The 13,560-nt window shown below is 34.3% G+C and overlaps 1 protein-coding gene across 2 annotated transcripts in view; it reads right to left on the reverse strand.

Annotated features, from left to right (window-relative positions):
* The window catches only part of EYA1 (EYA transcriptional coactivator and phosphatase 1), a 161,579-nt gene that overhangs the window by 41,565 nt on the left and 106,454 nt on the right, over window positions 1–13,560 (reverse strand). For both annotated transcript variants that reach the window (XM_032183170.1, XM_032183171.1), the window contains 3 exons: window positions 12,973–13,159; window positions 1,278–1,420; window positions 9–92 (listed from right to left, as the gene is read on the reverse strand). In XM_032183170.1, the coding sequence (XP_032039061.1) occupies window positions 9–92; window positions 1,278–1,420; window positions 12,973–13,159 (414 nt within the window). The remainder of the gene's footprint in view (window positions 1–8; window positions 93–1,277; window positions 1,421–12,972; window positions 13,160–13,560) is intronic.

A 13,560-nucleotide genomic window follows, 5' to 3' on the forward strand; every position in this document is an offset into this window, starting at 1 on the left:
ACACTTACCCTTCCATATCTGTTAGCATAGGACCCTGTAAGCAAGGAATGGAAAATGATGATTGTCTCATCCAAATCCCAAATGAATACTCTCTGTAAAAAGAGAATCAAATCAATGTGTTCCTCTGTGAAGCTGATACTTGAAATGGAAAGTTAAAATTTGAATCAGTAAGCGCACAAATGAGAAAATTGTATTGAAATGGTTATATATTAAAACCATGGTTTCCTTGCCATTTATTTTCAGAGCTAGCATCTTTTTTCCAGAGAAGGGTAATACAATCTGTTAGCTTTTTACTACAATTGCTATTATATCAAATTATTCCATTAGAATAAAATTATAGTCATTGTCAAATACACACAGAAAATGAGATTGTACAATATATTGTTTTAAAGCCAGATGTGAGATAGAAACTGAAATAAGTGAAGAGAAGCCTCTGAAAATTAAATCTTTTACATTTGAATTCTGTATTTCTGTAAGTCTTACAAAGCAAAGTTCATATAACTACTCTTGAAAATGTTGTCTAACATGAAAGTAAACTAGTAAATTGTTGCTAAGCAGTTACATCCCCTTAATCTACTTTCATTTTTAATGGAATTTATGCACCTGAAGAATAAAAATTGTGAATTCAGATGTTGCATGCGTAAGAATTTGAGGCATCAGTAAATAATTATTTTGCTTACAGCCAGTGGAAAATATGTGCTTTAAATCTGTCCTCTGACCACACACAAAATGATGTTTTAATGAAAAATAAAGTGTTCAAATACAAGTATTTAAAGTCTTAGTGAGATTGTATTTCCCATGATGACAAATGGGTTAAGCTTTTGGAAGGGATAAGTAATGCAGTGTGGACACTCATAGCTGTGGTGTGTCATTGGAGATGTGTTCTCAACATAAAGTATGGCCACTGAAGGGAATGTGAACATAGCATGAAAGAATAAAAACCGCTATTGTGCTAAAAGTGTCTCCTGCCCAAAGAGAAGCATTGACATGGGAGAAGCTTTCTTATTATTATTTCTTCTTCTTCTTAATTATTATTATTATTATTTAATCAAAAGGAAAAAGAAAAGCCCAATATTTTTCAGAGAAAGTAGATGCTCTTCATGAAGAAATTTATTTAGAATAAAAACTACAAAAGTATTGGGGGAAAAAAAAAAAGGAAAGAAAATAAGGGCTCCACTGCCACTTTATTTTTCATTTGTAAATGGTATTTCTCTCTGCAAACTCTGCAAAATAATGATAAAAAAGATATAACGTCAAAAATATATAATAAAATATACCTCTAGGTCAGAATCTGGTGGTGGTGAAGGATTATTGTTTCTTCTGCCACGTCCACGTGATTTTCCATCTGAACTACGACGCAATCTATCTGAATCCGAATCTTTAATAGGTGTTGATGGACTATGGATTGTACTGTATTCTGCTGTATTAAAGAAACAAACTTTTTACCTTTTAGTTTAAACTTCAAAATGTTCAACTTGCTTTAGAGATGTGACACTAAAACCAAGATGTTCGCAAGAGTTCTAACTAATTTATGTAGTACTGCCATTTGCAGTTGTAATCATTTTAGTTAGGACTCATTAAAACGATTACAACTGCAAATGGCAGTACTACATAAATTAATTTGATCAAATACAGGTTATATATAAGAATAAAGACAGAATAATTTATTTCAGTAAACAAATAAAAAATGAGTAAGTCCAAAAAATTTTAATTCCTTCAAATCATAAAAGAAGACCATTCTTCTTTACAGAAGATCATGCTCTAAAATAATAATAATTTTAAGGCTTCATATTATATATGTATATATCATATAGCTTCATATTAATTCAATTCTAAGTTTTCAAACATGCTTTAAGATGATCATCATGATGACTGGTAGAAAAAAAAAAGTGCATGTCTAAAAGAATTAACATGTAAAAAGTGAAATGTAAATGTTTAAAAATATTTTAAATTGCTTGTCACTTTAGCTTTAGATGACTATATTTGAATCTTATGAATAGAATTATTTCTAAATATAGCATGCAATTTTATTATTTTCTTAGGGCATGTTCAATGAAAACATGCATAAACCATGGAGATAAAATTTCAAGTAGTCCTCAAAGGCTTATCAATACTGTACTTTTTCAATGAGTATATTCAAGAACCTTATTGTACACTATGCTTCAGAAAATGTTTACTGTCATTTAACAGGTAAGAAAATAACAATGATTTACTTATGTTAGAAGAAAAATATTTTCCTGAAAACATGCCAATTGTAAGATGTTTTGCTATTCTTAACATCCACAGAGACAGAAACAGTGAAGTGCTTGAACATTAAGAAATCAGACAACCTAAATTATCCTTCCTTTCTCATATAATGCCTCTCAGAAAAGCAACAACACATTTTAAAATCTCTTTTTCATAACTTTGTTTTGCATCCTTAAATTCAGAAAAACTTTATTTTATTTTGATGGCTCTTTTTTTTTTTTCAAAATGAAAATAAAAATATATTTCTGTGAAGGTAGTTAGAATTTTCAACATATGATATATTTAAAATTTTGATTTCTCAGCATTAACTACTATTCAGAGTTCAGTAGAAGTGTATATTTGTTTGTTAATATTATTTACTTTTCAATCAACCTAAGCCATGGCATTCTACTTTGAACAGACAGGTATAATTCTCACACAAGTGATCCTTTTTCCTAAAAAAAACATCCTGTTGAGGTCAAAGGTTAGATTAAGGAGGAGACTCTGGACATCTGTGTAACACCACATACTCACAATTACTCAAAATAATAATGTTTGCTTGTGCTCAATTACGGAAAGAGGTCTCGAAGTTCTCATGTTCAACCTTCAAAACTACACTTAACTAAAATTCATATATATTACCTATTTTGTATTATATTTTTAATTAAGTCTCTCAGACTATGTTAAACAAAGCTGAGTAACAACTTAGTATTCAACACAAGATAAAAGTCTTCAAAAGACACTCAACCTATACTGAAGAGTGATTCTATGTATGTGCTTAATGACAAAAAAGTTGACACAGCTGTCTACATATTTAAAAGCAGAAACTGAATCTTAGAATACCATGTACATTCCAATAATTATTTTTTTTTCCATGAAAATGAACACTTCAAAATTATTTAGATTAATATATTGAGTGTTGATTGCTCTCACCTACTGTACTAAGACATGAATAAGAAATCAAAATAATTCAACTAGAAGAAAATTTCCCAACATTTTAAACTTAAGTGAGTTTTTTGTCTGCTATACATTATTTTTCTGGGTTATAACTTATTTCAAAGCTTTTTTTTTTTGCATTGTTTTCTTTCTTTTGCTTTTCTTTTTCCTTAAGGCTTTTGATAATTTAAAAACAAACAAACAAACAAAAAGAATAGAATTTGTTCAACAGGTATATTGCCCAGTAATACTTTATATATGTGCTCTAAAGTTCAGATGTAATGAGAAATTGCATTTCCTATTGAGTAATTAAAATTAGGGATGCTCTTGGCCTCTAACAATATTTTTAGGAGTGTAACTTTAGATCCCAGTTTATTAAATTCTTCTCACATACTTGATATGCCTAAAAAATTCAAATTATTAAACTTGGGATAGTGATAATAATATTAGATAAAAAAAAGGAATGGGTAGCATGGAAAAATTATAAACAAAACTTCATGACAAATAAAAACTAGTGAAAAAATGTGCAGAGCAGAGCACAGTGAGTGCAGGGGAGGTAGTCTATCTATAGGAGCCTTACAGCTTTCCACTTTCACAGAAACATATTCATGTGTGTATACTGCATTCAAGATTTCAAACACTTGGCTGCAATTTTGGGTGAAGATTCATTTTCATGTTCCCTTTACAGATGCAAGGCATTTGTCTGAAAGGGCCAGATCCTAACCTGACAGAAAGGCTCCCAACCCCACCTGGGTATCCTAAGGTTGGTAGGATACCAACCAGTAGCCCGCCTTTTTTTGGACCTACTGTACCTGCATTGTTCCCAACAGAGATGTGCTTCTCTTGTTCTTACAGATCTCTCCAGGCAATCTGCTCTGCTGTTTTGATAGCCATGCCATGACAAATAATATAACTTTAGCATTCCTTTACAGCAATTGAACCTCTGGGAAAACAGAGAAAAACTCTTTCCTTTATTGAATCTGTGTGTATTTGAACATTGTTCCCATATCCCCTTTGTTGTTCCCTGATGGTCCTCTTTTCTAGTCTCTAATTATTGTTCTATTATCTCTCCAGAGTGGACACAGCAATCCAAAGAAAAGTAGAGCAAAGTTGTGCTTCTGTGTCTCACAGGCTACCCTTTCCTGGACTCCATTTAACAGGGGACAGTTTACATTTCCTGTGATATTTTTAATAAATGTTAATTTCACCATCCTCAGATCAACTTCTGTGACACTTAACTGGTTATTTCTCGAAGATTTGGCCAAATACTACACATGAACTGAACACACAACACTGCTAATAATCACCCACTTATGCACCTACTTATGAGACAGCCACTGCAACCATTCTGCTACAGCAGCACGACAGATGGCAGTAACCAATGGGTGAAAACGTGACAGTGTGTGTGAGAAAGTTGCTCATGTATGTAAAGGGAAACCATAGCATGTATTCTTTGGATTAAGGCTAGTTGACTATGCAGCCTCAGTTTGCGTGGCTGGGTTACCAGCTCACTGGCCAATGGTCACTTGCAGGTCCTCATAAGGAAAGCCAATTAGAGAATTCAGTATCCAGCTGAGCTCTGAGCCTTGACGAGGCCAAGCCCTGACAAATTCTGGAGCAAGAAAAACAACAGCGGCTGAGGGTACTCGGTGTGCCACTAGTATTTGGAGTACTGAGAGCGGTCTGTGGGGAAAGGTAGGGCCTGGAAGGAGCTGCCAACATTCCCTATCCCACATTTGTGCAGTTCATCATTCCTGCCTAAATGTATACCTCACACCTGCTCCTATTCAGATCACATCTCCATTTTTTGAGTTCTCCTCCTGTCTCCAAAGAACTCACAGCCCCTCTCAGCATGGTGTCATCTACATATTTAATAGGCAAACACATTCTGTTCCGTCATCTAAATGATTAATGAAAATGCGGTCTGGTACTGGGCCCAACACAGACACTGAGGAATGCTGCTGTAGCCATCCTTCTATTTTAACAGCGAGCTCTTACTGGCTTCTCTCTTGACATGGTTTCCTAAACAGCTTTATATCATTCTGCTGTAGTTTTGGCTAGATTGCTTTATCCTAGTTTGCTTTTAAGATTGTTAAGTGAAAAGGTCTAGTTATCAGGGCAGTGAAAGCCTTACTGAAATCAAGCTGTATAGCCACAGTACATATTACTGTTATGCCTATTATTCTACATTCCCTGATATGAGTATTTAATTTGTTCAGCCTCAGCTGACTACATAGTAACATATTGTAATATTAGCTAAGGGAAATTACTATGTTTTTAAAGCACTTAATTTAATTTTATCCTGTTCTTGGGCACCACAAACACAGGGAGGTGCAGGAGAAAACCCAGAGCCCTATAGAACCGTGAGTGGGAGAGGATCTGCTCTTCACTGCCTGCCCCAAAATTCAGAGTACAAGGTCACCAAAGGGAGCTGTTAGAAATCAGGTTAAACAAAAGAAGGAGGAGTTCAGACCACAGCTAGGAGATTTGTGGCACCTTTTCCCAGAAAATGCCTTGCTCCCAAAAGACTACAAGGGTTCAGGAGGAGCCTGGAGATACCCTTGGAAGAGACACATGGAGGGGTGCTACAGCCATGCCTGCATTAGCAGGTAGTGCAGTTGGGTCTGTGGGACCAAATGGGTGGTGACAGCAACCCTGAGGCCACACAGTCTGTTTCTGGGACATCATTCCAGGCTAGGCCCAGCCCGGTGCCCTGAGGACCCTCGTTAGGGGATGGAGGATTTAAGTGATGCAGGACAACATTCAGGTCAGTTTTGTCTGGTGCAGTGCCAGGACTGCTCTGCTAAGCCAAAGCTCTTCTCTTCAGAAAAGACTCCTGCTCCAAATTAAAATGCTAATGTAGTCACATCCTAAACATACAAATAATGGCAGTTTTGGAAATCCCCTGAGATGAAAAATATCTGGAAGCTAGAAAAGCGCTGAGGATAAAACCTATACAAACTTTGTCTGTCCTCATGGCTCTCAGGCTGTCTGCTTACAGCCACTGTGGCAGGTAGGGTACAGGGACGGTTGATCCAACTGTCTCAATGACTACATTCTGTGTGCTACATACACCTTCAAAACATTATTTTGATATGGTATCAACAGTTATTCTGCACCCATTAATTGACACATATAATTTTAGATCTCTCTGCACTCTGTTCCAGGTTTTCTGTACCAGTGTTACAGCTTGTTCCTGCTTCCCACACTCTGAATTCTCTCCCCAAACTTTGACTTTGACCAAGTGTAAAAGACTCAATCTTGACTTCTCTATACAGTAAAAAACAACCAAATGAACAAACAAAACACAACAAAAAGAAAACAACTAACGTCATAAACGCAGATTCTGTAAGTGTCTATCTCCTTTCCCAAGCAAGACAAAAACAACACATAACTCTGAAAAATAAAATATATTTTCATTCTGCTCTACCTGAAATACATGAATCATACTACAGTAGAATATCAACTACGCCACAAGGAACCATATTATTGCAACTTGACATGCAGTGTCACAAGCGTATACTTCCGTGCCACACAGCACTGTATGCAATTTTGATGGTTTTATGTCACACAAGAATATTTCCCATCACCCCATAAATTAGAATGCTTCCATTACTTATTAATAGACTATAGAGTCACAGAGTCACATTTGCAACACACTATTTTGTGCTTCTTTTCATTTGTTACAGAAATTCCCCATAAGTAATTGCTGTATTTTCTTACTATTGATTTCACTAAACAGGAATAATATCAAATGACAAATCTGGGGAAAACTATCTGTCCCAGAAATCTCAAAATCTCATAATTACTCTAAAGTACTTATTTAAGTATTTCTCACTGGTGAGTCTGTAGGTAGATTTATTGACAAAAGCATTGCAAATTTCATCAGACTTTCCCTACTACACTTCAAGAGTATGCAAAAATGAGTAAGTCCCCATTATCAAAGTAATCCTATCTCATGTCACAATGTAAATTATACAAACAAGATGGGTCTAGGATAGCTAGTATAGCCAAATGTCTCTGCAAGTAGGTATATGTAAATATTTTCCATTTATATTACGTCCAGATTTCCCTCAAATTTTATATTTAATTTTGAATAAATATCTTAAATTCTCAGGCAAGCATTATTTCAACTCCTGCATACTAAAATAAAAATATAAGATACAGATTGTTTCAGTGTCAGTCTCATGCTATGATTTTCTGACTTTTCTATAAAGCTAAAAAAGATTTCATAAGCACTATATCAAGTTCTTCCTTTACGCTCTTACATAAAACCAAACAAAAACTGAACAATGCATTTATTTTATTTTATTTTATTTTATTTTATTTACTTTCTATATAAATATGACTACTACATTAGTTGTAAGTAAAAGCACTAAGAAGGTATTGCAATAAATACAACAATGCCTGCTAATGATATTACACGAAGAATCTCTAATGCTGTTTTGACCAAAAGCCAAAATCTTCTCCATGTGAAAAATGAATCTAGTTTGTCTATTGAAGACTATTAGCATACTATTATAAGTTTGACATAAATCCTAAATAGTCTGTTGATAAAAAAGCTATTAGACCTATAGGCAAAAAGGACTATTTATTCTGAGGCTTGGGTAGCCAAGCCTCAAAATTATTCAAAATAATTAAAAAAAATAATAACAGTATTTAGTATAAATAGCAGTAGGCATTATGTATGACTATGTGCAATAACAACTGTCTTAACAACCCCTGCAGTGGTCTGGAGCTTTCTCTCCAATTTACAGTGCTGAAGGAAAGAAAAGACGCCTATAATGGGCAGGTAGTACCTCTCTCAATTTCTTCCTTAGTCATTATGTATGGTTTTAAATGATTTGAAATAATTATTACTTTTAATCCTACAAAAAAAAAAATAATCCTATTTATCTATTAGAAATATATACTGAAAGGTGCATTAAGTTTTTATATTGTGATGATTAGTCAGGTTATATACTGTTGAATGCAATGCAAGAGTTAAAAGTTATAAATTGTCAATGTAAAAAACAGAACAACCAATATCAGAAAAGCAAAACCAGTGTTGTACTTTACTATTTATTACTGTATCCAATCTCATTTCAGTTTTTACAGAAGTTTCATTGTTTCCTTCCTATGTAAATATATACTCCAGATTTACTCTTTACTTTTATTTATGAAAAAGTGTAAATAGAACACCAGTAATATACTGTGAATAAGTACTATATATTTCTGCACAGATAGTAGTGAAAAGTTGCTTGTAAAGTATCTTTGCTCTGTTCCATTTTCTTATCTTTAATTTATTGTTATGAAACTTAGGAGAAACTGTAAAGGTACTTTCCCTTTCACAATACTATATGCACTATATTCTTTTGGGATATAGAGTTCAAGGAAAAAGAAGTTTGGCCCTTAAAGCAAAATCGTGACCCATGGCTAAGAACAATTTTTGATTAGCAAAGAAATTGTGGGGTTTTCAATCTGTACATGAATACATGAATTCATGTACACGAAGTACATGAATAATCTGGATCCCTCTCTCCCTCCTCCCCCTCACCTCCAAAACCAAAACCAAAACCAAAACCAAAACCAATAACAACAAAAAAACCACCACACACCAAAACAAAACAAAACAAAACAAAACAAAACAGCACAAAACCTTCCACCTTCCAGTAATATTGTAAACAGACTTATTGCAGATATTGCAGAAACCAAGAAAACTGAGAGATCAGATCTAAAGAACAGTGCAGCCCTCTCTTAGTGAGAAATAAGAAATATTATGTAATAAATCATAAATACAGCTTCTTATGAAACAAAAGGATAAAATCAGATTTGTTGTCTGCATCTCTAAACCAAAATTTGCACAAGTCAAGAAATTCCTGTTACCAGCTACGGTGATGGAGTTGAAATACTGCAAGAGAAAATTATTAAAGCTTTAGAAAAAGTAGTCAATTTTTACATTAACTGTTATAAATACACATTCCTCTTTGGTCATTCCTCTTTGAGAGGAAACAAATTTGAAAACATTGGGTCAGGCATCATGGATTGGTGCAAAATGCCTACTAGTCCAGGATAAATTTCAATATCAAGAATCCAGTTAAGAGAATGTAAAAAGGCCAGACACATGCCCTCATCCACTGTCTACAGACATTTTTTTCTGTCAAGAATCTCCTGAAACAAAGTTGGTATCTGTGTCTAATCTTCGGGCTTTTCTAAGATTGACAATGCTTGAGCCAGCATAAAATTTTCACATCAAGAATATCCTGCAGGAAGGAGCTGCACAGCTTACCTATATGCAGGACAAAGAAATACTTCCTTTTGTTTGCTCTGAACCTACTTTAATGAATTTGAGTACTGGAAGGGATAGTGAATTATTGCTCACTTGTACTTTTACTATTTTTATAATTTCAGTTATTATTACTTCTTTTATGTGCTAGCAATTTGCAGTTCATACCTGGGATAATTTCTTCACATAGGGATTTAAAACTCCTCCCTGAATGAACTTAATATTCTACTGTTACTCTGATGAAAAGCATTTTCTACTGTAAAGTGAAAGTTAGAATTTTACAAGTGAAGAAAGCCACAAACCTTTAAAGATTCTTACTTTTGAATTAAAATAAAATTTCCAATGAAATCTGAAATATATATTAAAAATGTTAAATAGCATAATAAACTTTATTGTTTTGTTTAATAATTTTCTGATTATTTCACTAGCAAAATTACAGCTTTCCCAAGTTCCCAATAAAATAACATTAATTTATATGTATGATTTACAGAGACAGGAACTATCAACCTTTGTGTAATCAAGAGGTTTAGTGACTGATGTACAAGAATTTTTTCAGATCCACAAAGGGAAGAGAAAGAAGAAATACCGAGCATGACAAATCTCTTATTTTTTTGCAAGCATCCCTGGATGTCCTGGATCGAATGAGAAAAACTGCATATTTAACTAAGGACTATGGAAAACCATAAAAGGATTATTTTATATTTGAAAAAAGAATTAAATACATTTTAAGTCAAAATATCGGTGCTTTCTGAGTCTGCAAAACTCTATTAAAAATGTCTAGAGCTCATAATTTCTCTTTTCACATTGTTTGTTACCAAACTACTGTGTTTCACTTACTGGTGAAAATTCATGGGAAACCCCTATGTCTGTCAAATGATTCTGTTGCTTCTGTGAAGTCTGAAGGCTGTTCTGTGCTTGTCCTGGCATATTTCAGAACTGCACAGATTACATATATATGTATATTTAATACACAAGATGTCTAGGGCTGTCAACATCCACAAAGAACAGCTGCAATTCAGCAGCTGCTGCCCATCCTAATAAGGGGTATAGCAGCCTAACACGATGGCTCTGCACTGCTCCCTACTATCCCTTACATATGGCACTCCAATCACAGCAGAAACGCAGCAGTCCAACTTGACCAGATGTAAAATATTCTACAGAAAAATGACTAATTGTAATATATTTCTCCATTTCATTTATTTATTTATATTAAATTTGGTTATTTTGCTCATTTGTTCTGTGATTTTTTTTTTCTTTCTAATATGCCTTTCACTTGTGCCACTCAACTAGAATTCCCTTCTCCCATGCTGTTCCCTCTTCACTTTCACTTCGTCGTTTTATCTCCCAGACATACTCTGTATGAGCTCAGCAGAGGCTGTGTGATAAGCCTAAGCAAGAAGAAAGTAAAAATTAATATTATCCAAGGGAAGATGTCAGACACAACACTAGATACACTGACTGGTCGCTGCTTCTACCAGGGTTCAGGGTTTGTGAGACAGTGAAATGATCCTACCTAATTTTAATATAGGAAACCAGCACTAAGCTATATTAGGGTCAGCCACCCTAAGCTGCTCTCATACCATTGGAGAGACTTTGGTGCCTCTGGATGAAGATTATAGTTAAACAAATCTTTAAATATTTCTCTAGAGGTGCTGATGTCTCTCCCCTGAGTAACTTAAATGCCTCAGCAAAATACATAAAGACAAATGGATAAATCAGTTACTTTAAGACTTGTTACTTGCAAACCATTTGAAGGAACTTCGTTTTGGGAATTATTGCATCAGTAATATAAAAGGAAAGAGAAGGCATTCCCAGCAATATCAGAGTAGATGTGCACATGACTAAGCAATGGCTATGTCTAAGCAGAGCAGTGACAGGACATCCCATGAATGCACGTGGAAGCATAAGCTTGATACATCCATGGTAAAACCCATCATCTTCTTCCAAATTTTCAGACAAAACCTCCTTAAAAGCAATGTAGCAGACCTGAGGCAGAAAAGAAAGCCTTTCGAAAAGGAAAGTGATAGAAAAATCCTGTCTAGGAGTATGGAGCACAGAAAACTAATAGAAAGACTTTGACTAAACCACTAAATTTGAGCTTGGGAATAATACACCTCCTCTCTCCATACATATCTGCTTTTAGGAAATATCAAATAGTTTTTTGTTTGTTTGTTTGCTTGTTTTTTAAAGTTGAAGATCTTGCAAGAACCCCAACCCAGATAATGCAATGATTCAATAGAAGTATCTTGATAAAAGCTAAAGCTTAATCATGTTTATTTTTCAAGGTAAGAAAAATTTATTGCTTCCAAGTTAAAAAGAAAAAAAAAAAAAAAAAAAGAAAACAACAAATAAAACCACAAGAAAACAAATCTAAATACTTAAAAGCAAAGTGAAAACCAGAATCATTATGCAGATTCCACTATACATCTGTATATTTGAAAGCTACAGACACCAATATGCTTTCATATATTTAAAAAGATTCCCTTCTCAAATACGTTGATGCACACATGTGGGATCTTGTGTGCCCTGACTGTATTTTCTTCCCTACTTATTTTCAGAAAATGTGAGAAAAGGTACAACACTGCATGCATTTTCTTCACATACACACCCATACAGAAAAACAAAAGGAAATTATATTGAAGCTGACATTGCACATGCAAGACTGGTCTTATAAAGTAGATCAAGAAAACTGAAAACAATATTCCCCACAAAACCTCCAAAATAAAAGCTCTTGGTAGCATTGCCAAATCATAGGTGCTTTTCCACAGCTGAGAAACACACCACATTACTGAGAAATACATCTGCAAACTTGGACCTTCTCTGTGACAGATTTGAAACTACTGCCATCTACTAACTACTGACGTGCTTGAACTGTTAAAAAATGTATTTTTTTTTTTTTAAATAATGGGAAAAGTATTTTTCACCTCTCATTTCCAAAAACAGCTGGAGCAGTTTGGCATACATGTTCAAAAAATGCCTCCACCAGTAAACGACTGCCAAATTCTGTCAAGAAAGGTAAAACAACTGGGAAAAGGGACAAGCCACTGAAAATCTTTACTTAAAATGGAAACACTTGGGCAATTTCAACTACCTATTACAAGCATTATTATGTCCTCTGAAAGTGAAAAATACAAAAGCTCCCTTTCAAGTGGACACTCAGGCTGTGGTCTGAAGGCCTCTCAATTTCAGTCTTTGGGAAAATCAAAGGATTTTATCTTAATGAATACAGAGCTTAAAAGCAGCAGGTTCTGGTTTAGTGTAAAGTCTTTCCTATATCCTGCAATTTTTTTAACACAAACATTTTACAAATAGATATAAAAACTTGTATTTTGTAAAAGACTTAAACTTTTACTGATCCCCATTTCTCTTTAGTCTGTGTTCTGTTAGAATCTGTGCAAGATGTGTCACAGGCTGAGGATTAAGAAATAATAACAACAACAACAAAAAAAAGCCGACTATGACTATACAGAAAAAAAAATCCAATTCAACCCCCTTTCAACTTACAAAAATGTGCCTCATAGGGACCATAAAATCCGTGTAATTACCTGCTGCAGGATCTGTAACCGCTTGACTGGTGATGCCAGATGGTGGTTCTTGTAGCTGGTATGTTGCATTTGTGGAGGGTGTTGTCGGGCTGGTGTTGCTGTTTGTCATGTAATGCGAGGGATACGGTGAGCTATTATAATACTGTGCATATTGACCCTGGCCAAAACTGGGATAAGAGGGATATTCCTGCAAGACAAAAATACGCAACTGAATAGTCTATCAAAGTTTTGCTACTTTTTAGTATAAATTCCAAAATATAACTACAAACACATGTCAGGCTTTCAGCACGTATGCTTCCTAGACTGGATGCTATAGGACCTAAAACTGCAAAGCAGTAAAACTATATCTAAATTACAAATAATTTAGTATGTCTTCTCATACAAATAGCTTATTAGACAAACTACTGAAGATGTGTGAATAAGGACATCAAACCCAGATAATTAGTTCTATACTGTAAGTTGACATTTTGAAGAAAAACATTTATAAACATTAATTTAACTTGAGAAAATAGCTTTCCAGAAAGCTATTTAAGAGCTATGTTTTTTCAGTGGATGAGAATTCTAAGTTTGTCAAAGTTTCCTCCAGTC

The sequence above is a fragment of the Aythya fuligula genome, chromosome 2, assembly GCF_009819795.1.
Source record: "Aythya fuligula isolate bAytFul2 chromosome 2, bAytFul2.pri, whole genome shotgun sequence".
Lineage (NCBI taxonomy): Eukaryota > Metazoa > Chordata > Aves > Anseriformes > Anatidae > Aythya > Aythya fuligula.